Source organism: Somniosus microcephalus, chromosome 21 (genome assembly GCF_052327205.1).
Source record: "Somniosus microcephalus isolate GS21.2 chromosome 21, FLI_Smic_1.0, whole genome shotgun sequence".
NCBI classification, from domain to species: domain Eukaryota; kingdom Metazoa; phylum Chordata; class Chondrichthyes; order Squaliformes; family Somniosidae; genus Somniosus; species Somniosus microcephalus.
This window is the reverse complement of record NC_141007.1, coordinates 33073916-33101717: the sequence shown is the minus strand read 5'-3', so window position 1 is coordinate 33101717 and position 27802 is coordinate 33073916. Positions and strand designations below refer to the sequence as shown.

The window sequence follows — 27802 nt, the reverse complement described above, 5'->3', positions numbered from 1 at the left end:
GCAGCAGGACGTTCCCCTCCATGCAGCCCCCATAATAAGTGCACACAGAAAGTCTCCCCATTTGATATGCTCACCAACAGCAAGGTGATGGTCAGAAGGCTGAAGTTCTTCTGCCAGCGCTGGCTCAGTGGTGAAATGGCTCTCAGTGTGCAACTCAGCAACTCTCTCTAACTCGCAAAGAAGTTGTGCTCCAAAAATGGCTGCCGCTTTTATACCACAGCAGTCCCCTTTAAAGAATGCCCCCCCCCCCCAGCCCCACAGCGACTGGGGAACATTCCAGGTAAGCTGTCCTTATTAGCGCCAGGTGGAACGGAGGGGCACACCACTGAATTTCCAGTCTGGGGCGCCCAAAAGGCGTTGCACACTGAAATGACGTCATGATCTGCCTGCGCCCGTGAGCGGGCGCTATGTTTTAGTGCCGGCGCAAAATGTCCACTCAATATGGGAGGAGGCGCAAGGTTCGCTGCGCCCGGGCGCTAGTTGGTTACCGCCCCACTTCTCGGCCTCTTTAGGCGCTAATGGGTGGCGCAACAAACCGAATTTCTCCCTCTTAATCTTTAGGAAAACAAATGAAGAATGACCATCTGGCTAAGACGTCAGAGATTTTCCAGCAATATATTCTAGTATGAGTCAGTGCTATTAATGGGGGCCAAAAAAACTAAATAAACATTCTGTGTGTTTTTTCTTTTTTTTTATTTGTTTATGGGATCTGGGCGTCACTGGCAAGGCCAGCATTTATTGTCATTCCCTAACTGCCCTTGAGAAGGTGGTGGTGAGCCACCTTCTTGAACTGCTGCAGACCATGTGGTGATGGTACTCCCACAGTGCTGTTAGGGAGGGAGTTCCAAGATTTTGACCCAACGACGATGAAGGATCAGCAATATACTTCTAAGTCAGGATGGTGTGTGACTTGGAGGGGAACTTGGTGGTGTTCCCGTGCGTCTGCTGCCCTTGTCCTTCTAGGTGAAAGAGGTCGCGGGTTTGGGAGGTGCTGCCGAAGAAGCCTTGGCGAGTTGCTGCAGTCCATCTTGTAGATGGTACACACTGCAGCCACGGTATACCGGTGGTGGAGGGAGTGAATGTTTAAGGTGGTGGATGGGGTGCCAATCAAGCGGGCTGCTTTGTCCTGGATTGTGTCGAGCTTCTTGAGTGTTGTTGGAGCTGCACTCATCCAGGTAAGTGGCGAGTATTCCATCACACTCCTTACTGGTGCCTTGTAGATGGTGGAAAGGCTTTGGGGAGTCAGGAGGTGGGACACTCGCCGCAGAATACCTAGCCTCTGACCTGCTCTTGTTGCCACAGTATTTATGTGGCTGGTCCAGTTACGTTTCTGGTTAATGGTGACCCCCAGGATGTTGATAGTGGGGGATTCGGCAATGGTAATGCCATTGAATGTCAAGGGGAGGTGGTTAGACTCTCGCTTGTTGGAGATAGTCATTGCCTGGCACTTCTCTGGCACGAATGTTACCTGCCACTTATCAGCCCAAGCCTGAATGGCGTCCAGGTCTTGTTGCATGTGGGCATGGACTGCTTCATTATCTGAGGAGTTGTGAATGGCGCTGAACAATGTGCAGTCATCAGCAAACATCGCCATTTCTGACCTTATGTTGGAAGGAAGGTCATTGATGAAGCAGCTGAAGATGGTTGGGCCTAGGACACTGCCCTGAGGAACTCCTGCAGCGATATCCTGGGGCTGTGATGATTGACCTTCAACCACCACAACCATCTTCCTTTGTGCTAGGTATGACTCCAGCCAGTGGAGCATTTTCCCCCTGATTCCCATTGACTTCAGTTTTACTAGGGCGCCTTGATGCCACACTTGGTCAAATGCTGCCTTGATGTCGAGGGCAGTCACTCTCACCTCACCTCTGGAATTCAGCTCCTTTGTCCATGTTTGGACCAAGGCTGTAATGAGGTCGGGAGCTGAGTGGTCTTGGCGGAACCCACACTGGGCATCAGTGAGCAAGTTGTTGGTAAGTAAGTGCCGCTTCATAGCAATGTCAATGACACCTTCCATCACTTTGCTGATGATTGTAGACTGATGGTAATTGGCCGGGTTGGATTTGTCCTGCTTTTTGTGGACAGGACATACCATTCATGTGTACATGAATGAAAAGGCAAATTAAAACAGTAAAAGAAATATAGTAACATTTCATCTTTCCTCATACGTGAATACAAAAAAGGAATGAGAAAAACAGATGGAAAAGTTTGGGGATAAAAGAGAAGAATGAGAAATTCAGATTTATTCATGGTATGGAAGCACTTTCATTTATTTAAATTGCTGTGTTATCCATTCTTTATATCTTAACATCATAAAGAAAAGTTGTTTCTAAATATAATCTTCTGTCATCCTGCAAATTCAATCTGGATTGATTCTACTTTGATTAGACCACGGGCCCAGGAATGGGTTGAATTTATAGAACTCTTGTATGCAGATAAGAAAAGGGAAGTGGGTACAGTAATATCATTATTAGTAACCTGGCAACAGGTTACAGTGATCTTAAACCTGGGATATGACGGACTGCATGAAACAGGGCAGACAGGAAATGCACTTCCTCAATTGCAATACGCCGGGTCAGTGCGATACCTCGATAAGAATCATGAGAAACTATTGTAGGTAGTTACCATTCAACAAACTGGGAGAGTCATTTTCCCAGTGTTTGGAGGTTTCAAGGAAGTAATTCGTATGCTTACAGGATATCATGGCATGCTGTGAGCACACGAATATCCAAAGTAAAATTATTAAGGATAAGCACTATTTATTCCAGTGTTCCCAATGTATGGCCAAACATTGTCCAGCAGATGCTCAACAAACTGGGAGAATAGTTTCAGTTTTCCATAATGCTTCTTGTGAAATTGTCGCCATGGTGAAGATTGTGACACCCCGAGCCTGCTGGACAATGTTTGGTCGTAAATTGGGAGAATTGGGATAAGTAGTGATGATCATTAATAGTTTTACTTTGGATATTCGTGTGCTCACAGCCTGTTGTGATAAAGTGCAAGCATACGAATGAATTAAAGTCTGCTCGTTAACACTTCTTGAAAGCTCCAGACACTGGAGAAAGGTCTATAGCTGCTGACAGTATCAACCCCTCCGATCAAAAGCTGCAATAAGCACTATTGTGATCAAAGATATTCAACTTGTTGCATAATCAGGTTGTCCAATGATACTTACAGTGCATATATATGTATTTGTATAAGTTTTATAAGTATACCTCTATGTGGGTTAACTGCGCGCACCTATCTACCAGTATTGTTATATACAACAATATATATATGTATTGGCGCGAATCCTGTGGCCATCCATATATCATGATGATCCAGATATGTTTCACTCTGCAGATAAAAAGAATATATAAAATGGTATTTCATTCTTTTTTTTGTCCAGGCGGCGCTAAAAAAAAACCTAATCACCAAAGTTGCCAAATGATTTACTGAGGAAAGAGAAGGGTGATAAAGATGGGAGAGAGTAGGACATTTTCAAGATTGGTATCTGTAATGGGGGATCATTCAGAAGACAAAAAGGACCTTAAAATAATAAATCAGAAGCGGCGGCCAAACTCTGTACAACAGAGCTGTCTCTGTTTAAAGGATGACGCGGATACCCCCCTCCCTATTCACACAGTGCTTGTCCTTTTAATAACGTGGGCTGGATAGTGCTGTCTCATCTGAGCTGAGCTGATCCGCATGGGGGATTGGGAGTGTGTCTGCCGCCTCCCGCTGTCCGTTTCACCGCCGTGTCCATTTCACTCCGGCTCTGCTCGGGGCCGGGCTCTGCCCCAGCAGGGAGGGGGCAAGCAGCCAGCGCGGCGGCTCTCACACACACACACACACACAAAACACCCTCAATCGGCGCTACCGTCTCTCCAGAAGCGAAGACAATCAAATGAAAATTAAATAAAAGGAAACCCGAGAATCCGCTGCTAACTTCGATGCTCTCCCGTTGCTCGGCAACAGGGACTTTTTCGGATCCAAATCTTCCCACTTTGCCCTGATCTTTAAAGATGTCTTTAACTGGGAGAACAGCGCAGGGCAGTGTCAGATTAACGAGTCAGGGAAGAAAGGCTCGGCTAAATGCAGCGCCGTTCACGCCCCAGTTACAAAATACTCAAGGCAGATTCATTATTCAGGGCTCTAGTTAGGAGAATTCCTATTGGATTCGAACCCATTTCCCAGCGCATCCCTTGGAGAGACTCGCTCGTTAATTCCCAATGACTGGACCATGCCCGCACCAAACGAAATCAACCCTTTCAATGCGGATTGTCTCCCCCAACCAATCTAGCCGGAGATATGTCTCGAAGCAGAACATGTAAATTGACAATAAATTATTTTCAAATAAAGCGACTGCACACACACGGGACGCCAGTGTATGAGGCTGGGTGATAGCAGGCACCCATGTTAAACCAGGAGTGGCGAACCAGGCTCTTCTGAACAGTTAACTTGAAACAATGCCACAGACTCACAATTTCAAGCACTGCTGTGAAGACGCCGCTTTGCCAGGGAAACACGTCTTCAATGGCGAATCGTTGATGGGAAATCGTCCAAATACTGTGTGGGTTGCAACATCCAGTTTCATGACTTAGTCATAATCTGAGCGGATTCAATTGCTTAATGCAGTGGTTTGATACACAATTAAAACACACACTCACACATCTCCAACAGAGTTGGATATGCAAAAGCAAAATACTGTGGGTGCTGGAAATCCAAATTAAAAGCAGAAAATGCTGGAAATACTCAGCAGGTCAGGCAGCATCTGTGGAGAGAGAAACAGAGTTAACGTTTCAGGTCGAAAGGTAATTGAGCTGAAATGTTAATTCTGTTTCTCTCTCCGCAGATGCTGCCTGACCTGCTGAGTGTTTCCAGCATTTTCTGTTTCTGTTTCAGAGTTGGATAAGCATCGGGTCGAGTAGCACATCCACGTGACAGTGTACACTTAACTCAGTCTCCACACCATGTACACTTAACTCAGTCACTTCATTCAAATTATCCCGCAATGCAAAGTTTTTTTTTATCGTCGAATTCCCACTTTGTTCTGGTATTGATGCTGCTTCATTCAAATTATTGGACAATTCAAAACATTTTAGAGCAAAATGTATTTTGAATTATAAGGAGTAGACTGGAGCGCACCCCCCCCATCCAAACACAGAATCACAGAAACCCCACAGTGCAGATAGAGGCCATTTCGGCCCATCGAGCCTGCACAGACACATATCCCACCCGATCCCCGTAACCCCTACACCATCACATATCCCACCCTATCCCCGTAACACCACGTATTTAATCCCCCTAACACTAAGGGTCAATTTATCATAGCCAATCAACCTAACCCGCACATCTTTGGACTGTGGGAGGAAACCGGAGCACCCGGAGGAAACCCACGCAAACACGGGGAGAATGTGCAAACTCCACACAGTCACCCGAGGCCTTGAAATTTAACCTGCTGCAATATGTTTATCCCAACTGATGATTTCAGGGATTTCAGGGAAGAGGAACGAGTGGGAGGGAACAGATCAAAGTATTTGGGAACATATAACAAGGCTTGATCTGGTCAGTACTTACGGTTGGTAGCACGGGTATGAAATAAAAACCATTAATGGGAGCAGTAACACTGCCACTTAGTGTCACAGTTATTCCGGTATAGGTGCTGTGTACAGATCTGGATATAAATAAGCATTTGGTCTGTTCAGCCCTTATCTTCAAAATAACCCTCATTCTGGTTTTGTCAAAACTAATAATATATATATAATTATTAATTCACGGGATGTCGGCGTCGCTGGCAAGGCCAGCATTTATTGCCCATCCCTAATTGCCATTGAGAAGGTGGTGGTGAGCCGCCTTCTTGAACCGCTGCAGTCCGAGTGGTGAAGGGACTCCCACATATTAATATAATACCATGGACACAAGGTGATACCATGCAACGCCATGAGACCAAGAATCGCGCACACCTAATGGGGAAGAATTTTACTGATTGCAATGTACCCAAATCCTCTCTACAAATCGCCACCACAGCAAGTCTTCCCCATTGGAAATCGGGTAAAGGAGACTGCGTTCGACATTTGCAATCTAGTGCCAGAGTACATTCTAGATAGGGTGGAACAATGGTGGCATCCCCACCCCCCATGGTCGCTACTTGTAGCGACATGTACATTTTAAAAAAAGAACGTGTTTACCATGTCGCTACAAATAGTGACCAGAACAATTCCTCCTCCTCCTCTCCCCCATTGTTCCACCTCTCCCAAAGTATGTTCTGCCACTGAAGTGCTCGGTGTCTCAATACGCCCACGCTTTCACCAAGGTGCTAGGAATTGGATTGCTCTGCAACATCTACAGGAGCTGGACTCCCGACCAGGGCTCAGTGTGTCTAACTCCAATCCCAGACCGGCCTTCTGCCACCACAGAGGAGCAGGTGCCATGGCCGAAGAAACCGGTCCAGGGAGTTGATGCAGTGAGATGGCGAATTGGCTTGGCACATGTTTTGAGAAACCTATTTGGTCCCTCTTGTTCACGAGCAACCTGATGTTTTAAAAGATACAAAGGCACCAACCTGAAGTGAGGTAACATTTCGATATCAATCACTGAACCTGTTTGTTTCACTGGATTTAATATGGGTTCGTCACTTACTCAAATGGGGACACATACTCAATTTGTTTCACCAAGTTAATATAAGCTGATGTGTCAATTACTTGTATTCATTTCCAGCAGGTTCAATGCAACAAATTCGCAGTGACTGTTGAAAAGAACCTTGTAGACATTGACCCTCACGCCCATTCTGTACAACAAACAGATTGTGCATTGGGTTTTCTAAGCTGTGGCAGTTTGAAGTACACGTTTTCTAGTTCCCCATAAACCAAGTCTCCCCAGCCGCCCCGTTCCTCAGTTCCAAATAGAGCTTAAATAAAAAACAGAAAGTACTGGAAACACTCAGCAGGTCAGGCAGCATCTGTGGAGAGAGAAACCGAGTTAACATTTCAGGTAGAGCGCTTGCTCTCCAATCCCCATGTCGATACCCAACGCATTTATCTAACCGTAGGTAGATTCGGAACAGTTCACGCCCCACGTACATAGTTTAAAAACCAAAACAGGAGATTACTTCATGTGCTAACTGCTTAACGTCAACTCCGAATTCCTTTTCAGTAAAGTTTTGCTTTGACTAATGGTCAGATTCTAAAGAGAGCCAGGAGCACAGCGATCCTTGACAAATAGTTCCATCAATTCTGACCAGCTTTTAACCAGACACAGACTATACATTAGATAGGAGCTTGATCGATCAAGGATCGACTTAGTCTTATTTAGTTATTGATTGGACACAAACTGTTTAAACCCAACCCCCAGCTCCAGAATTGAGAAGACACTGCCTATTCTGTCTAACCACACGGTACCACCCCCCACATATATCTCAGCATGTGGCAGATAGACAGGGAATGGCACACGTCAGTGGTGCGGAGCTGTTGTTTATTTATTTTCTCTCTCTCTAAGTCTTTTCTTCTTTGGAGCAGGATCTTTAAGTAGAAGGCAGTGTCTGAGGCGGTGACGTTGGCTGTCTGGGTGAGCAGTGCGTGGGCTGCACTGCCGGGGGTGGTGAGGGTGGGGGCGGGCTCAGCGCCTCTCAGCTTCACTCACTCACTCACTCTCTCTCTCTCTCAGCTCTGTGCCAATGTGAGTGCCATCAGGAGCGAGCGGAGCCAGCCGTGTAACGCGGTAAGTGTTGGGTCTCGCCACCAACGATTAACAAGAGCAATCGGCCACGGCGCTCGGTGTCAACTCACCGTGGAGCCCAGAACAGCCCAGCACTCGCTCAACCAGCGGTGATTCCAATCAACTTAAGTGCCCGTCCTCCCCCTTTAATCTCTCTAAACGATGTCACTATTCGGAGCAGCTCTTCACGCTGTTCTATATCCCGGTCCTTGCCTCACAGTCTCTGAGTGAGTGTTTTTTAGTAATGCTCTATCTGGTTGAGTTGGCTGCGCCGTACAGTTTCCGCACTGAGTTGCTGTTCAGTATGTAGATAGCCGTATCTTTCCACCTGACACTGCTATAACCAGCCTTTGTTTTTGTTCTTTTTGTTCCCCCGCCCTCCCCATTGTTCTTTTGCACCCAGCAGGGCAGCCTGGGCTAGTGGACATTGAGAAGTGAGATTCAATCGCCTCCAAGATCTGATGCTGGATGGGAGGAAAAATGCTCTTCAAAACTTCCACATTCCGGCAGAAAGGAAGGAATTTTCGCCTGCAATCGAGTGATGGGATGTCGTACAATCCCCGTCCTGATTTAGATTAAAAAAAGCTAAGGACTTTGTTTCCTTCCTCCTTGAGAACAGATTGCCCAATTTGCCGCAGTGGAGAGCGACTCCGTTTGATTTATACCTGTGTATATCTATTGAAGTAGATATCTGAAGCCATTTGTTTCCTCCGCCGATTGAAGGAAATGGTCCTGGCGAGCTCATGGACCATGGGCATGTAGCGGAGGTATCTGGGAGCAGGGCAGGAGAAGCCACCGTTAGTTGTGCTTGGAGAGATCGCAGGAGAGGACAGAGGAGCGTCAGAAGCAGGCAGCCCGATTGCAGAAAGAGATGCAGCACCTTCTACTCTTCCTCGTCTACATGGACCCCTTGAACCTGCTGCTCTGCGCAGCGAGGACTCGGAACAACAGGACCCTGGCGTCTCCCCGACGCCAAGGGGGCTACCCTTCGAAGGGGCAACAGATCAACACAACCGTCGTCGTGCCCGTCCTGCAGATCAACAGGATGAAGCCCCTTGTCCTGCAACACTCGGAGAAGTGCCGGGGTCATTACGACGTGGCCGGCCAGTGGGACCCCGATTTCGAATGCAACAAGACTTCCTACAATTACTGTTGTGGCACTTGCTACATGCGCTACTGTTGCCAGGACAAGAACTACCGGCTGGTGCAAAGCGAATGCAACAACTACGTGACACCGAAAGTGGAAATTCAAGTCACCACCGACCCGGATACGGGCGACTCGAAGAACGTGTACGATCCCAGCAAGGACAAGACGAACAGCACCGTCTACATCACCTGCGGGGTGATCGCCTTTGTGATTATCGCTGGTGTTTTTGCTAAAGTTGCCTACGATAAAGCGACTCGACCTCCCCGTGAAATGAACGTGTCCAGGTAAGATCCCTGATTTGATTTGATTTTTCGATTGAGAAGGTAGCTTGCCAGTGGTTTTCAAACGTGTGTGTGTGTGTGTGTGTGTGTGAGAGACCTCTTGTAAATGCCCACACATTCCATCACCCCATCAGCCCAACTTCCCATAGACACCGTCAGCTACCCAGAGGAAACCGCTGTCACTGCAAAAAAATATATTTTTAAATATACAGTAATGGAAATGTGCTAATAAGAACAATGCAGAAAAAAGTACAGAAATGTGATAAGAGATGGACAGGAATCTATATGATGAGCTCGGGGCTGTCTGGGATCCCACCTCCCACGCTGAAAACCCATCTTGTGCTATGTAAAATATCTCCCACCCTCCCGTATGCAAAGGTGAAATGTCCCGCTTTAAATATGTTGATCAGTATTCGATTGTCTTAGCGTCTCCGATGAGAAAACAGTGAAAGCATCAGGTGAGGCGAAGTTAGGGTTCTCTGAGATGAACACTGTGCTTGGAGCTCACACAAGGAGGGGAAACTGACCAAAACATGGAAAGGTCTCCAGCATAAAACAACAAACACACAATAACACCCCCCTCGCCCCCAGAAAAAAAGGCTAAGAATCTATAAAAACAAAAAAAGGTGAGACATAAATTTATTTTAATGTGTTGTAAGAACATTTTAAAAGCATGCTTCAAAATATAGGAACAAAATGTGACATACCCTGTTTTGAACTTGGTAATATACTGCAGACAATACAAAATGCTGCCCCATGACTATGTTATACTTTTTTTTTGCCAAACTGTACAAATAAAGTTTCAGGAGAATAGTCCAATGATTAAAATCATCTGTATCAACGCAGTTATAAAATTGCTGTAGTCCCCCAGAAATATGCATTTATAAATTCCCTTTAATTTAATTTAATACTTCAAGTTTTAAGCACAAACACATAAACAGGACAGACACTATATTCCTCTTACATTAGGCACTAGTTTATCACCTAATATTTTAGGTGTTCAAGCAAGGTGAATTTTCACTCGATAATCCCGACACCACCTTTATTGCCTATGGTCTTGGGTGCTAACTAAAGCATTAAACTAAAGAGAATTTACAAATGAATATCATTGGAATATACTTTACAACAAATAGACAGACATTTCAGACCTTGGAATTTTTTTTTATAATTTGCTAATTTCTAGTCCTGGTGAAACACCAATATAATATAATCAGGCAGCATCATGAATCATTTGCAATGAATGAATGTGTTTGTTGCTATTTCAGAAGTGTGATGTTATTTTCAATATGAAATCACAATTCCTTTTATTTTGCTGCTTTTAAAAAGACTGTCATAGAACTTTTTGTACATTACAATGTGTACGACTGTTGCAAAGAGGGACTTCGATAACTATAACATACGCTTTACCTTCATCTGCCCAGCCTCTTACGCAAAAAATACAGCATAAACATCTGACATTACTATAGAATTAGACTGCAGTTATACCGCCACTTTCACATTGATGCAATCAGGTTTCACATGCACATTGGTGTTAAAGCCGCAGTACACCTTGGGAGCCGGTCAGTCTCTGAGCACACTGGGCAGAGATGTGAGATCACCTTGAGTAGATTGTCTCACACTGCGTGGACTGCGTATCATGTGTAGTATAACTCTAACCAGGTACAAAACTGCAGCCAGTATCCTGGGTATACTATGAAATATACAAACTTATGTTTTAATGCTTTTAACGTCTGGAGAAACCTGAAACTACTGCTCCTATTTTCCTAACATCAAAAATATCGCTGAACATTTGTATAAGTATGCTTTGTTACTAAGCACACTTGGGGTGCAGCCAGCATTATAATCTAGGGCAGCCATCTGTAACATCAAACTTTACAGGTACTGGCCTGAAACTAGTTGCTGTTGTATACAGCCTTAATTTCACCATCTTTACCACTCTTCCCTTTATTTTCCCAATATGTACACCATTTGCAAACTTCACACTCCAACAGCAGAAGATGCAGCAAGTGTCAGAAATCACATTCAAACTAGCTATAATGATAAGTGTCACCTTGTATATTTTATAATGAATGAAATATGGCTGGCAGAGATATGAAGCAGTAATTGAATCACAGAGTTCTGTTGATGATTAAAACTCATTGAGCTTTGCTCTTGCAGTACTAGCACCATCAGAGTCCCTCGGTTTAACTGCTGCCTTGTATCTCACTATCAGTTATCTATGACCTACATTTATTTTCATGTATGAATACAGAGTCGGTGCACTCTTGGATAGTAAGTACGCATGTATATTGTGTGCCAACAGTGCAAAATAAATAGCACCGGTGTTCCAAAAACCACACAATTCGCATCCCTTTTTATTCCAGCAAGGCATATAGGAATATAATTTGGGGCTTTATTTACTAAAGCTAACAGCTTACAAATGATCGTATATATTCTTTTGCTCCAGAAAAGGTGTTTTTAGCAGTAACTTATTATGGAGGCAAACTATAAGTATGAATGCTAGAATTTGTGTAGTTTCCCAACACAATTTGAAAGCAACAGTCTTCATCATGATTTGGTTTGTTTCAGTTGAATTCAGTAAATTTTCATTTTTTTAAATTTCGTACATGATATTAAAAGCTGCTCATGTCTACACAACCTTTAGGCGGTAAACTGAGTTTGTTTTCAAAACAAAATTGGAGAAGCAAAGAATAAAGAAAGGAGAAAGTAACAAACTTTAAAATCATGAAAAGAAATTCTATTTTATTGTTTATGGAATTCATTCACAAACTGAAACCCTTCCTCCTCCTATTGCATCAGCTGGGGGACAGAAGCATCAGGAAGCCTAGTATACAGCCAGTGTAGTAAACAATGATCACAGCATCAGGAAGCCTAGTATACCGCCAGTGTAGTATACAATGATCACAGCATCAGGAAGCCGAGTATAACGCCAGTGTAGTGTACAATGATCACAGCATCAGGAAACCTAGTATACCGCCAGTGTAGTGTACAATGATCACAGCATCAGGAAACCTAGTATACCATCAGTATAGCATACAATGATCACAGCATCAGGAAGTCTAGTATACAGCCAGTGTAGTATACAATGATCACAGCATCAGGAAGCCTAGTATACCACCAGTGTAGTATACAACGATCACAGCATCAGGAAGCCTAGTATACCACCAGTGTAGTATACAACGATCACAGCATTAGGTATCCTAGTATACCAGCAGTGTAGTATACAACGATCACAGCATCAGATAGCCTAGTATACAGCCAGTGTAGTATACAACGATCACAGCATCAGGAAGCCTAGTATACTGCCAGTGTAGTATACAACGATCACAGCATCAGGAAGCCTAGTATACAGCCAGTGTAGTATATAATGATCACAGCATCAGGAAGCCTAGTATACTGCCAGTGTAGTTTACATTAATCACAGCATCAGGAAGCCTAGTATACCGCCAATGTAGTATACAATGATCACAACATCAGGAAGCCTAGTATACCGCCAGTGTAGTATACAATGATCACAACATCAGGATGCCTAGTATACTGCCAGTGTAGTATACAATGATCACAGCACCAGGAAGCCTAGTATACTGCCAGTGTAGTATATAATGATCACAGCATCTGGAAGCCTAGTATACCATCAGTGTAGTATACAATGATCACAGCATCTGGAAGCCTAGTATACCATCAGTGTAGTATACAATGATCACAGCATCAGGAAGCCTAGTATACTGCCAGTGTAGTATACAATGATCACAGCATCAGGAAGCCTAGTATACCATCAGTGTAGTATACAATGATCACAGCTTCAGGAAGCCTAGTATACCGCCAGTGTAGTATACAATGACAGAAGCATCAGGAAGCCTAGTATAATGCCAGTGCAGTTTACATTAATCACAGCATCAGGAAGCCTAGTATACCGCCAGTGTAGTATACAATGATCACAGCATCAGGAAGCCTAGTTTACCGCCAGTGTAGTATACAATGATCACAGCATCAGGAAGCCTAGTATACCACCAGTGTAGTATACAATGACCACAGCATCAGGAAGCCTAGTATAACGCCAGTGTAGTATACAATGGTGTCAGCATCAAGAAGCCTAGTATACCGCCAGTGTAGTATACAATGATCACAGCATCAGGAAACCTAGTATACCACCAGTGTAGTATACAATGATCACAGCATCAGGAAGCCTAGTATACAGCCAGTGTAGTATACAATGATGTCAGCATCAAGAAGCCTAGTATACTGCCAGTGTAGTATACAATGATCACAGCATCAGGAAACCTAGTATACCACCAGTGTAGTATACAATGATCACAGCATCAGGAAGCCTAGTATACAGCCAGTGTAGTATACAATGATGTCAGCATCAAGAAGCCTAGTATACTGCCAGTGTAGTATACAATGATCACAGCATCAGGAAACCTAGTGTACCGCCAGTGTAGTATACGATGATCACAGCATCAGGAAGCCTAGTTTACCGCCAGTGTAGTATACAATGATCACAGCATCAGGAAGCCTAGTATACCACCAGTGTAGTATACAATGATCACAGCATCAGGAAGCCTAGTATAACGCCAGTGTAATATACAATAATCACAGCTTCAGGAAGCCTAGTATTCTGCCAGTGTAGTATACAATGGTGTCAGCATCAAGAAGCCTAGTATACCGCCAGTGTAGTATACAATGATCACAGCATCAGGAAACCTAGTATACCACCAGTGTAGTATACAATGATCACAGCATCAAGAAGCCTAGTATACAGCCAGTGTAGTATACAATGATGTCAGCATCAAGAAGCCTAGTATACTGCCAGTGTAGTATACAATGACAGAGCGTCAGGTGTATAAAATTATGAGAGGCCTTGATAAATTGGATAGGAAGGGCCTATTTTCCTTAGCAGAGAGGTCAATAAGCAGGGGGCCATAGATTTAAATTAATTGGTAGAAGGATTAGAGAGGAGTTGAGGGGAACTTTTTTCACCCAGAGGGTGGTGGGGGTCTGGAATGCACTGCCTGAAAGTGTGGTCGAGGCAGAAACCCTCATCGCATTTAAAAAGTACTTGGATATGCACTTGAAGTGCCGTAACCTGCAAGGCTACGAACCAAGAGCTGTAAAGTAAGATTAGGCTGGATCAGACACGATGGGCCTAATGGCATCTTTCTGTGCCGTAACTATCTATGTTTCTAAGCCTAGTATACCGTCAGTGTAGTGTACAATGACTGGATAGGAGCAGCATGCTCAACCTTGGGAGGGTAGCAGAAGTGTGACTCCACTTTTAATTCATTAAAATACAAGAGAGTTTCTGTATGTGCTCCAATCTCAGTGCAGCCAATTGTACTAACCGAAATGGCAAATTAATACATACAGCTTGTTTAACTTAATTACTTTCATATGATTATTGGGCTAAAAAATATTTCAACAGTTTGAGCAATCTTATGGTTATTAATTCTGAGAGAACCAGCTGTGAAAGTCCAGGTTGCAGAATGATGGTGATAGAACAGGCTATAAGGATGTTGTGAGCACTGATAGACAGAGGCTGAAAGAAGCATGGTGTAATAATTTCACCAGTAAAAACTACCAAAACAATAATAGAGCACTGTGTACTGAGCTGTTTGAGTTCAATCTGGAAACCAGTTAAGAGAAGCAATCAGGCCTTGCAGACACCATCTAAATGAGAACAGATTGCATAACACACGTCCATTGGAAAGAATAGAGTTCAAAACTGATCAATAAACCCTCAGACTGATCAGCTTGAAACTTCCGTTCGCTCCCACACAGCAGATGATCCTCTGAGCTGCCAGCCAGGGAACACAATAGAGCCTCTGCTATTTGAAGTAAAACTATTAAGTCACTCAAAAACCTAAAACCTCAAGAAAATACATTCTCTATTAGGTGCCACCAACACATTACTGAATCTGCAACCTTTAGCTACTAAACTCCACACAGCCAAGCTTATAAATCCCGTACAATGCAACACCAGTTGCAATGGGGCACAAAGGCACTAACTGATAGAGCTCTATAACTGGTGATAATATCAATGTTATGGCTTATAGAATAATTGATGTAGGCGGTAGCTCAGCTTATAGCTTAGTTGGTAAATACAACCTCTGGTACAGTACTAAGCCACACAGACCAGGGAGGTTACAGTTCTATCCCTGGTCTGTGCTGAATTGGGAGAGGGACAATAGAGATGCCAAGGAGGGAAATACAATGGCAGCCTGTTCCAGACGATTCTTCAGTGAGCCCTGTTGGAAAGTGTGCATGTGTGGACATTGGATGAGAACAAATTAGGGCATGGCTGTAATACCTGACACTTGAATAGCCTTCCGACACGGACTGTCCAGGCTCATGGTGATTTCTTACTTGAACAAGGTACCAGAGTGCTACAAGCACTTGTGCAATTGCATCCATTGCCTTCAGGAGATGGGGGAGATAACAGGGGAGCGGGGGGAGGAAACCCCCAGCTTCCAAAATAACCCCACAAGTACAAAGCCACCAGAACCTCAGGATTAGGTTACAACTTTTGAATTGCTCTGAACTGGTCATTTTCTACAACACATAGGATGTTTTGGCAGAGTCCTTTGGATTTTTGACACTTTGGGGAGCCAATGGATCTGTCCGTACAGTGACAAATGATATCCCAGAGGCTACTGTACCCCTTTGAGAGGTTGCTATAGGTTTATGAGAAAATAATTTGCTTGTAGCAAATCACAGGAAAAGGATGTACGCATCACAGTAAACCAGCATCATAATAACTTCCTTGAGAGTTCAAGTAGCCCATTTTATGAGGAAGTTTAGAGTAAGAATCCTGTGGTTCATCACAGCTGATCTCAGCTAGCCTATTACATCAAAAATATTTAAAATTCAGTGAAGTCTTCTTTACGTTATTCGGAATCTGTGATAGTGTCTTCTTATCTTCTAAAAATCTATCCTGGAAAATTCCTCTCTCCTCGTGACTTTAACTATTACTCGCTCTGATTTGACCTGTAAAATCTGGCCTACTAAGTTATTCCCCTCAGCTGTGTTTCTGGTTCTGTCCCACTTCTCTGTCTCTGCAGTCTTTCAAATGTTCTCTGCTCCCAATATCACCATCTCAACATTAACAACAACAACTTGCAGTTACATTAGTAACGTTAACAGAGAAATATGTCCCAAAGTGCTTCACAGAGGCATAATCAGACAAAAATAGACACTGAGACAAATAAGGAGATATCAGGAGGGGTCAAGCTTAGTCAGAGAGATGGGTGTTTAATGATCGTTATGGAGGAGGTGGAGAGGTGGAAGGGTTTAGGGAGGGAATTCCAGAGCTGGGGTCCAAGCAGCTGAAGGCATGGCTGCCAATAGTGGGACAAAGGGGGTGGGGGGGGTGGCGGCGGTGGGGGGTGCACAAAAGCCCAGAGTCAGAGCAACAGTGACTTTAGGGTTTTGGGGTGGGGTGGGGGGAGTGGGGTGTTGTGGGCTGGAGGAGGTTAAAGAGATAGAAAGAAGCAAGCCAATGAAGACATTAAAAACAAGGGTGATCATTCTAAATCTGAGACATCTCCCTCTCTGTCTGCTGTGGTTCCAGTTTTGTTTTTTATCCGTATCCCCGTCTCTTCAGCTCTGCCGTGTTTCTTGTTCTTTCCCACTTAGCCCCCGTCTAATCATTCCTTCAGGTATTCTGCAAAGGTTGAGACAGCAGGGTTTTATACACGTAGGTTTCATTATATACATTTCATTTCTAGCAAGAACATGTAGCCTTTTGCAATTGGATTCAAAACATTCTGAATAACCACCGCATCAGTGTAGTCGCTGAAAGGCCACATCCATAACTCTAAGCACTGGCCGAGGTGACTGCCAGCCTCACCCAATTTGAAGCTGAATTCATACTAATCAGCACAGAGAACATTAGTGGTTGTACTCAGTTCAACATTTTCATGGCTCCTGGTTCTTTCCTTTGGCGATTGGGAGCTATATAACTGCAACATTATAACCACGACTGTACTATTGGAAGGAAGGCCGTAACAGACAGCATTTGTGCATATTGTACAGAGAATGAAAGATAGATCTTTAATATTATTTTTATAAAGTACATATAATCTTCTCCTTTTGTAGTTGCATTTTCCTGTACTTGACGTCACTGTTCAAGTATTGTGAGTTTTGCTTCGTAGCTTCATGTCACACAGCAAGAATAGCTTTGGTTTTTGAACAATACCACATACAGCCTCACACATGTCATGAAGGGGCAGTTTTATTGAATGATAAAACAGTATATGTCAACAAGGTATTGACCCTTGTGCATATATCATACAAAGGATAAAAGATAATTGTGAGTGTATTTGAAGGCTGAAAAACACGGTTGAGAAAATTCGATAATAGCAGGGAAACGTGGTTACAATATATAGCTCCAGTTAAGCAGCAAGAACTAGGTCAGACGCGATAGGCCAAAAGGTCTCCTGTGATGTAATTTTTATGATAGCACGAGCAAATGCAACATGTTACACATGTGTCATACATTTAAACACAATCTGTGCCCCTTTTTTGCAATATATGCACATTTCCCATCTCCAAGTTTTGAGTTAGTATTTATTATGCATTAAGGCTGCTGAATTGTGCTGAATATCAAAGCAGCGATTTGAAGGTTATGATGCTAAAACTTCTTGCATTTTTTAAAACTGCGATATTAAAAATAGCTGCTTTGCATTGGTCTGCACTACTGATGATGATGCTGGATTGCAAATAATAAAACATGGGGTTAATGAGATATTTGAAAATGCTGTGGTTGCTGTGGACATAGTCCTTGCTAGAATTGGCAATCTTAAAATGGACTGAACTGCTGGCCTTGTTGGAATTCACCCTAGGGTGCCCAAATAAATAGTGGCTGGGCTTTGCGATCCCCTTGCTCATATATTTAACAGCTCGCTGTGGTCTAGGATTGTTCCCATGGATTGGAGAGAGGCCCACAAGGTACCAATAAGGGCAAAAATTCAGAACTAAGAAACTATAGGCCTATTAGTTTGACTTCAGTTGTAGGCAAGTTACTAGAAGGTATCACTACCGACGTACTATATGACCAACTTGACAGAGAAGAGGTTATTAGGGAATCTTAGCACGGCTTCTAGAAAAGAAGATCCTGTTTCACTCACTTGGTTGAGGTTTTTGAGGAGGATACAAAATTAGTAGATGATGGAAGCCTTTTCGACGTTGTTTATCTGGACTTTCAAAAAGTCTTTGACAAAGTGCCACACAAAAGGCTACGAAGCAAGATTGAGTCTTGTGGGATTTGTGGGCAGATTTTGGATTGGATAAGGAACTGGTTGTATTCATATCGGCAGATGGTAGTTATCAATAGTAGTAGTTCTGCATAAGAGTTGCTCACTAGTGGTGTCCCGCAGGGATCAATGTTAGGCCTGTTGCTCTTTGCCATCTTTATCAATGATCTGGATGAAGGCATCAAAAGAGCTATCCGCAAGTTTGCAGATGATATAAAGATATGTGTGGGTGAAAGGACCTTAGATGAAAAAAATGGATTCCAGGCAGACCTGGATGCAATGGGGGAATGGGCCTGTGTCTGGCAGATGCCATTTAATATAGATAAATTTAGCATAAATCACTTGAGTAGGGAAAACTCCAAGCATGTGTACACTGTCCAGAGTTGGGACAGGCTTGATGGACCAGCTGCTTTTGTCTTTTTTCATAGGACAGTGGTCTTATTACAATCTACATGCTTTTAAAACGCAAGATTGGTGTCACCTAACCACTACTTCTTGATTCATTTCCAACCTTGGTGGTGACGTGCACTATCGGCCTTGGCCTATCATTGATGTTTCCCAATAAAAACTGGAAAGGAAGAGTATTACTGAAAATGGCACATAGTGGCAAGTTTACTCCTGCATGTGTTTCATCCATTAAACAGCTCTCAAAAAAGCAAATTCATTTCAAATTTTACAATTTGATTTCTAGTTTATTTGAAGTAATGATAAATATATGACAAAATTGTACTTTGGTAACACGAACACTGATACAAGTTAACTTTAATGTGGGGTACGAACAGAATATATTATATATACATACATAGTGGCCCAGAAATTCAGGTCGGGGTTTCCGGCGGGTGCAAGTCCCCAACCTGCACTTACCTAGCACGCCGGCCGTTGAGCTGTGGGCCCCCGTGGAATTCCGATCCGGGGCCTGGTCCAGCTGCCGGCGCGCAGTGCTTGCGTATCCCAGGGGCGCAGTTAGTTCGATGCGTCCCCTGGGATCACGTGGGCCATGGGGAGCCAATCAGAGCAGGGAATGCTCCATTCATAAGTCTGACAGGAAGTGCTGTCAAACTTAGAAATACTACGGGCCCCAAAACATCACTAAATCTTCAAATAATTTTTTTTTTAAATCACATTTTTAAAATAAACTCTAAATTACATGAAATAACTATTTTAAACAATAATTTAAATTTTTGAAAAAAATAATTTTATTTTCTAACATGGCTAAAAATAAACTTACCTTGCTTTAAAGTATTTAAAAATAATAAACCTGTGGAAAAAATGTTTTAATTTTAATTAATTCACCACTTACCTTATAAAAAGCAGGCCTTACGCCTGCTTTTTAAATGTGTAAATTCTGGAGACTTACCCTCCCGGGAAAAGCTGCAAAAAAACTGCAAGTTCGATGCGCACGCGCAGCCTCCCCCACGCATGCATACAACCTCTTAACCCCTGCTTTCAGGGGAACGGAAGTGCCGGTTTCCCACGCATGCGCAGTGTATGCAGGAAACCGGCACTTCCATTGGGCTTACGGGTAAGTACCCTGTGCGTACTCACTCACCCGTGGAGACCCGAATTTCTGGGCCATTATGTATGTTTAGATATACATACAGAGGTCTATATACACATGCAGACACACACACATGCACACTAAATTACTTTAGTAATTAATTGGCTGTGAAGCCCTTTGGTGCATCCTGAGAATGTGAAATTTCTTCTTTCCTTCAAAGGTACATGTAATGATAGTCACTGAATACTGGCAGCTCTGCTGTAATGTTTTCAGAGACATTATTGCTAGCTGATGTGAGAATTGAGACTGCCTACAAACACCCCACTTATGTAACAACATGTCTTTAAATTTGTGTATTATATGAATACAAGTACAGACGCGTTCATTTTGTGTATCTGTGAAATGTGTCACTCCCATCTCCAACAGATGCCGTGTTTAGTCATAGCTGTCAAGATCAGGGAGCTGTTACGAGTGAGATTTATGATCCAAGAGTGAGACTGATCACAAATTCATTTAAACATATGGAGCTGGGCTTACTTTTAAGTGTTAGAAACATCGAAAGGGGTTACATTTTTAAATCAAATGATTGAGACTCATTTCAGATGAGAGAGGCTTGGTAGGTATGACTACTGTTACCACAGGTGGGCTCAAATTGGGGACAATGGTTTCCTTAAGATTCACCTTTCTACTTGGCTTCAATTCAGAGGTGAGTCTTGGAATTAAGAATTCTTGGACTAAATAGTGCTGGAGTAAATCACCATATATGGGCATTTGTTGGCCTCATGATGTCAGATACCCATAAAAGATCTTTACAATTTTATCTCCCCTTGCAAGCAGCCCCAGAACTCCCAACACATGACATCAGGAAAAAACCCAGAAGGGCTATGCTGAACAGGGCATTAAAGGATGTGACAGAACAGAGTATGGGGACAGTTTGTGCTGATGAAATGATTATTTATTTAAGTGTCCTGGTGTTGCACAATCAGAAGTTAAATGGCAATCCATTTTCCTTAAGGATACAGAGATGTCTGGCTATTTGTTGCTTGTTGCTGATTCAGAGTGCTAAATTGATGACTTGTGAGTGGAAATTTCCAGGGCGGAATTAACTGTCCACAGCTTTATTTTGTGAACTCCTCTTAGCTGGAACACGGATTATCCGTTATTGTGTCCCAGATCGTCATGAAGATGTTTTTAGAAAATATCAAGAGATTGGCATCACAGCTATTGAGGCTGCAGCCTTCAATCCCTTCTATTTTGCTACCTATGCTTAATAAATATCATCTTATTGCCCACAAATGCTTATCTTATCAGTGTTGAGAGGAAACACGATACGCGAGAAAAGACCATATTAGTGAGTTGATATATCAACAGCTCAATTTCCTGGCAGTGAGATGTCATCAAAGTTGTAACAACTACAATGAGCTGGGCATGTAGGCATTACAGTACTTATATTATCATTGGTTTTTAAGAACTTATATAACAGTGCTCCAGTGTTCAATCTTAACCAAGCTAATCAAAAATATGTCTATTTGGTGCTTTTCCTTTTGTTATTTAGCTCTCTCTGTGGCGCACTACTACTCTCTGACAGAGAGCACCAGCAAGTGATCTGCTTCTCAGCCTTTGCCATTGTGTATTATATGAATACAAGTACAGACGCGTTCATTTTGTGTATCTGTGAAATGTGTCACTCCCATCTCCAACAGATGCCGTGTTTAGTCATAGCTGTCAAGATCAGGGAGCTGTTACGAGTGAGATTTATGATCCAAGAGTGAGACTGATCACAAATTCATTTAAACATATGGAGCTGGGCTTACTTTTAAGTGTTAGAAACATCGAAAGGGGTTACATTTTTAAATCAAATGATTGAGACTCATTTCAGATGAGAGAGGCTTGGTAGGTATGACTACTGTTACCACAGGTGGGCTCAAATTGGGGACAATGGTTTCCTTAAGATTCACCTTTCTACTTGGCTTCAATTCAGAGGTGAGTCTTGGAATTAAGAATTCTTGGACTAAATAGTGCTGGAGTAAATCACCATATATGGGCATTTGTTGGCCTCATGATGTCAGATACCCATAAAAGATCTTTACAATTTTATCTCCCCTTGCAAGCAGCCCCAGAACTCCCAACACATGACATCAGGAAAAAACCCAGAAGGGCTATGCTGAACAGGGCATTAAAGGATGTGACAGAACAGAGTATGGGGACAGTTTGTGCTGATGAAATGATTATTTATTTAAGTGTCCTGGTGTTGCACAATCAGAAGTTAAATGGCAATCCATTTTCCTTAAGGATACAGAGATGTCTGGCTATTTGTTGCTTGTTGCTGATTCAGAGTGCTAAATTGATGACTTGTGAGTGGAAATTTCCAGGGCGGAATTAACTGTCCACAGCTTTATTTTGTGAACTCCTCTTAGCTGGAACACGGATTATCCGTTATTGTGTCCCAGATCGTCATGAAGATGTTTTTAGAAAATATCAAGAGATTGGCATCACAGCTATTGAGGCTGCAGCCTTCAATCCCTTCTATTTTGCTACCTATGCTTAATAAATATCATCTTATTGCCCACAAATGCTTATCTTATCAGTGTTGAGAGGAAACACGATACGCGAGAAAAGACCATATTAGTGAGTTGATATATCAACAGCTCAATTTCCTGGCAGTGAGATGTCATCAAAGTTGTAACAACTACAATGAGCTGGGCATGTAGGCATTACAGTACTTATATTATCATTGGTTTTTAAGAACTTATATAACAGTGCTCCAGTGTTCAATCTTAACCAAGCTAATCAAAAATATGTCTATTTGGTGCTTTTCCTTTTGTTATTTAGCTCTCTCTGTGGCGCACTACTACTCTCTGACAGAGAGCACCAGCAAGTGATCTGCTTCTCAGCCTTTGCCATTGGGTCTTTCAGCTGAGACACTAAATCATGGCCAAGTCTGCCCTCTCAGGTGAATGTAAAAGCACCCACGGCACTATCCAAAGAAAAGCGGAGTAGTTCTCCCAGTGTCCTGGCCAATATTTATCCCTCAACCAACATCACTAAAACTTTCCACAGATGCTACCTGGCCTGCTGAGTATTTCCAGCATTTCCTGTTTATATTTCAGTTTTCCAGTATTCGCAGTATTTTGCCTTTGTGTCACTAAAGCAGATCATCTGGTCATTTTTTTCATTACTGCTTGTGGGGCCTTGCTGTACGTAAATTGGTTGCTGCGTTTCCTACGTTACAACACTGTGACTACACTTTAAAAGTACTTAATTGGCTGTAAGGTACTGTGTGATGTCCTGAAAGGTGCTATACTTATGCAAGTTCGTTCTTTCTCAGTAACCACCAGAAGAAGTGTGGATAACAACCTGCAGTGACTTGTCTACTGTTTCTTGTTCTCTCCTGAAATGGTGCTTGAGGGTATTGTGATAGTGGGGGGTGGAGGGGGGAGGTATTTGGCAGTATTGGGCTTCTAATCAGTACCTCCCCTAATAGAACCACCAAAGTTAGGAAGTTGCCATGTTGGAGCGGGGGAAGTGGAGGAGGGAGTAAAATCATGAGAGCTGACGTAAGAAAACTACTAGGCACTTGGTCTAAGCATTAAACAAAGCTTTAATCAACTGTTTTACAACATGGAGGTCTCGTTGTGTCCTTCACTAGTTCCTGTTAAGAATGTCCTGCACAAGCTGGGCCCATGCCCGAGTATTTATACTCTCCCTGGACAGCGCCACCCACAGGCCGCTCAGTATTATTTCATAAGTCTTTCTTTCATGAATGACTGATTCATGTCAATAGCAACGCCAGATCCTACCACTAAATGGTACAGCACGCCATGCACTGTGCCATCACACTGCTCTAAAGCCATCTTTTTAATAGGATCGAACTCAACTCTTATTACTTAAAGCGGACTAGCACCCTCCCCAATCATTTGGCCATGTCACTTCCAGCTCCTGCAATTCATTCCTGTAATTACTTTTTTAAAGGTCACCTACAGAAACCCAGCACAACTGATCCATCGGACTACATTACAAGGGAAACAGTTGCTCCTATGTTATTTAATAAAGTTTTGCTAGATTTTAATTGCATTTGATATTAAATGTAATACATTTTGATTGCCTTCGTTCAAAGTACACTGCACATAGAGCTGAAATATCAAGACCCAGGGCTGCTACTTTTGGGCTTATATTGGTATTTAATGGTAAAGACAGATTTTAAAATAATAGGCGATCTGACACAGCTTGCGGTTGATTGATGGTCTCATGGCTATACTTGTGACCAGAATATATTGCTGAACATCCTGACCATGAATTGAAAACTCGTTACAGAAATAAACATGACTCGCATCATCGAAAACAGAGGCTTTAAGAGAGGAAATTAACAAAAAAATGGAATTTCAAAAAAAGCAGGAAGAACCAATGTCACAGCGGGTTGTCCTTTCTAACTGAGGAGAATATTCTTAACATTTAAAGCAATCGAATTTTGCGATGTCAAATAATGGTAAGCTTTAATTATTGATTGATGGGAAAAAAATCATTCGGAGATTGTAGCTACCCCAGTTAAACATTGTCTGCACACCAGCTACACTGCGCATATAAATGGTTTAACTTCACCTATTGCGATGTTTTAAGGGTTTCAAATTTACATACCTCATTATCAGTTGAGAACAAAGTCCAAAGCTACTGCTGGGTTTGAGGCCCAGTACATTTCCTTCTCTGTGGTACACAGCACATACGTCAGACAAGAGTTTGACAATGCCACACATGGCTTGCTTTGGAGAGATGGTGCAACGTAAACACAAGGGACATGGAATTTAGCTTGGATCAATGCTTTCCAATCTGAGTTTGATCACCCATATAAATACATCAAAAACACATTCCCTGTTCTCTGGCTGCATTGACTTATCGAGGTCGTTGATCACGAACATGCTGGGAAAATGTAACCTTTAATTTTCATGTTTTGATGAAATAAACCCCAAAACAATTCAAAAGTTGCTTTATAGGAAACTTGCTTTGACTTAAAGCACTGGATCTTACCATGACAAAGCACAGAAGATAAACTGATGGTGTATTCCATGAACTAGCTAAGGGTGAAGTTAAAAAAGATCAAGGACTGTTAGTTGGCTTGGCACTTAACATAGCAACGCATGGGAACAGTAGCGTAGTGGCAATGTCACTGGGCTAGTAATCCAGAGGCCTGGATTAATGATCCAGTAGAGGTGAGTTCAAATCCCACCATGGCAGCTGGGGAATTTAAATTCAGTTAATTAAATAAACCTGAAATTTAAAAAGCCAGTAATGGTAACCATGAAACTATCAGATTGTCGTAAAAACCCATCTGGTTCACTAATGTCCTTTAGGGAAGGAAATCTGCCGTCCTTACCTGGTCTGGCCTATATGTGACTCCAGACCCACAGCAATGTGGTTGACTCTTAACTGCCCGCTGAAATAGCCAAACAAACCACTACAAAAATATACAATAATAAGATAAGATTGAAAATGGACGGTCCACCGTGGCAGTGGCTATGGACACGGCACACCCAGCCCAGTCAACCCTGCAAAGTCCTTCTCGCCAACATCTGGGGACTTGTGCCAAAATTGGAAGAGCTGTCCCACAGACTAGTCAAGCAACAGCCTGACAGAATCAGACGAAGTCCTGTCTTCACACTGAGGATCCCCTCCATCATGTGTGGCACTACCACTGTGCTAAATGAGATAGATCTAGCAGCTTAAAACTAGGCATCCATGAGGCACTGTAGGCCATCAGCAGCAGACTTGTATTCCACCACAATCTATAACCTCATGGCCCAGCATATTCCTCACTCTACCATTACTATCAAGCCAGCGGACCAACTCTGGTTCAATAAGAAGTGTAGAAGAGCATGCCAGGAGCAGCAGCAGGCATACCTGAAAATGAGGTGGGAAGCTGCAACACAGCACTGTATGCATGCTAAAAAGCGGAAACAGCATGTTATAGACAGGGCTAAGCGATCCCACAATCAATGGATCAGATCAAAGCTCTGCAGTCCTGCCACATCCAATCGTGAATGGTGGTGGACCATTAAACAACTAACGGCAGGAGGAGACTCCAAGAATATCCCCTTCCTCAATGATGGTGGAGCCCAGCTCGTGAGTGCAAAGGACAAGGCTGAAGCGTTTGCAACCACCTTCAGCCAGAATTGCCGAGCAGATGATCCATATCGGCCTACTCCTAAGGTCCTCATCATCACAGAAGCCAGTCTTCAGCCAATTAGATTCACTCCACGTGGTATCAAGAAACGGCTGAGCGCACTGGATACAGCAAAGGCTATGGGCCCTGATAACATTGTGCTCCAGAACTAGCCACGCCTCTACAACACTGGCATCTATCCGACAATGTGGAAAACTGCCCAGGTATCACCTGTCCACAAAAGCAGGACAAATCCAATCTGGCCAATTACTGTCCCATCAGTCTACTCTCAATCATCAGCGAAGTGATGGAAAGTGTCGTCAACACTGCCATCAAGCGGCACTTACTCACCAATAACCTGCTCACTGAGTTTGGGTTCTGCCAAGACCACTCCTGACCTCATTACAGCCTTGGTCCAAACATGCACAAATGAGCTGAATTCCAGAAATGAGGTGAGATGAGAGTGACTGCCCTTGACATCAAGGCAGCATTTGACCGAGTGTGGAATCAAGGAGCCCTCGTAAAACTGAAGTCAATGGGAATCAGGGGGAAAACACTCCACTGGCTGGAGTCACACCTAGCACAAAGGAAGATGGTTGTGGTGATTGAAGGTCAATCATCACAGCCCCAGGACATCGCTGCAGGAGTTCCTCAGGGCAGTATCTGAGGCCCAACCATCTTCAGCTGCTTCATCAATGACCTTCCCTCCAACATAAGGTCAGAAATGGGGATGTTCGCTCATGACTGCACAGTGTTCAGTGCCATTTACAACTCCTCAGATAATGAAGCAGTCTATGCCTGCATGCAACAACACCTGAATGACGTTTGTGCTTGGGCTGATAAGTGGCAGGTAACATTCGCACCACTGAAGTGAGAGGCATTAACTATATCCAACAAGCGAGAGTCTAACCACTGCCCCTTGACATTCAACGGTATTACCATCACAGAATCCCCTACCATCAACATACTGGGGGTCACCATTGACCAGAAACTTAACTGGACCAGCTACATAAATACTGTGGCAACAAGAGCAGGCCAGAGGCTAGGTATTCTGCGGCAAGTGTCTCACCTCCTGACTCCCCAAAGCCTTTCCACCATCTACAAGGCACCAGTAAGGAGTGTGATGGAATACTCTCCACTTGCCTGGATGAGTGCAGCTCCAACAGCATTTAGGAAGCTCAACACCATCCAGGACAAAGCAGCCCGCTTGATTGGCACCCTATCCACCACCTTAAACATTCACTCCCTCCACCACCGGTAAACCATGGCAGCAGTGTGTACCATCTACAAGATGCATTGCAGCAACTCGCCAAGGCTTCTTCGGTAGCACCTACCAAACCCGCGACCTTCACCACCTCGAAGGACAAGGGCAGCAGACGCACGGGAACATCACCACCTCCAAGTTCCCCTTCAAGTCACACACCATCCTGACATGGAAGTATATCGCCGATCCTTCATTGTCACTGGGTCAAAATCCTGGAACTCCCTCCCTGACAGCACTGTGGGAGTACCTTCACCACATGGGCTGTAGCGATTCAAGAAGGCGGCTCACCACCATCTTCTCAAGGGCAACAAGAATGGGCAATAAATGCTGGCCTTGCCAGCGATGCCCACATCCCATAAACGAATAGAAACAAATGCCAGCCATTGGCATTTCATGCCCACAGTTATGCTCTCCTGGCCAGCCTCTCATCTTGCACCGTCCATAAACTTCTGCTCATTCAAAGCTCTACTGCCCGTATCCTGACTCACACCAAGTCCCGTTCACCCCTCACT

The 27802-nt window shown here is 43.4% G+C and overlaps 1 protein-coding gene across 1 annotated transcript in view; it reads left to right on the top strand.

The window, feature by feature from the left end:
* Positions 1-7575: 7575 nt before the first annotated feature.
* The window catches only part of LOC147102691 (protein shisa-6-like), a 631586-nt gene continuing 611359 nt past the window's right edge, over positions 7576-27802 (top strand). Inside the window, exons 1-2 of the mRNA XM_085963410.1 lie at positions 7576-7698; positions 8102-9126. Of these exons, the coding sequence (XP_085819536.1) occupies positions 8567-9126 (560 nt within the window). The 5' untranslated portion in view covers positions 7576-7698; positions 8102-8566. The remainder of the gene's footprint in view (positions 7699-8101; positions 9127-27802) is intronic.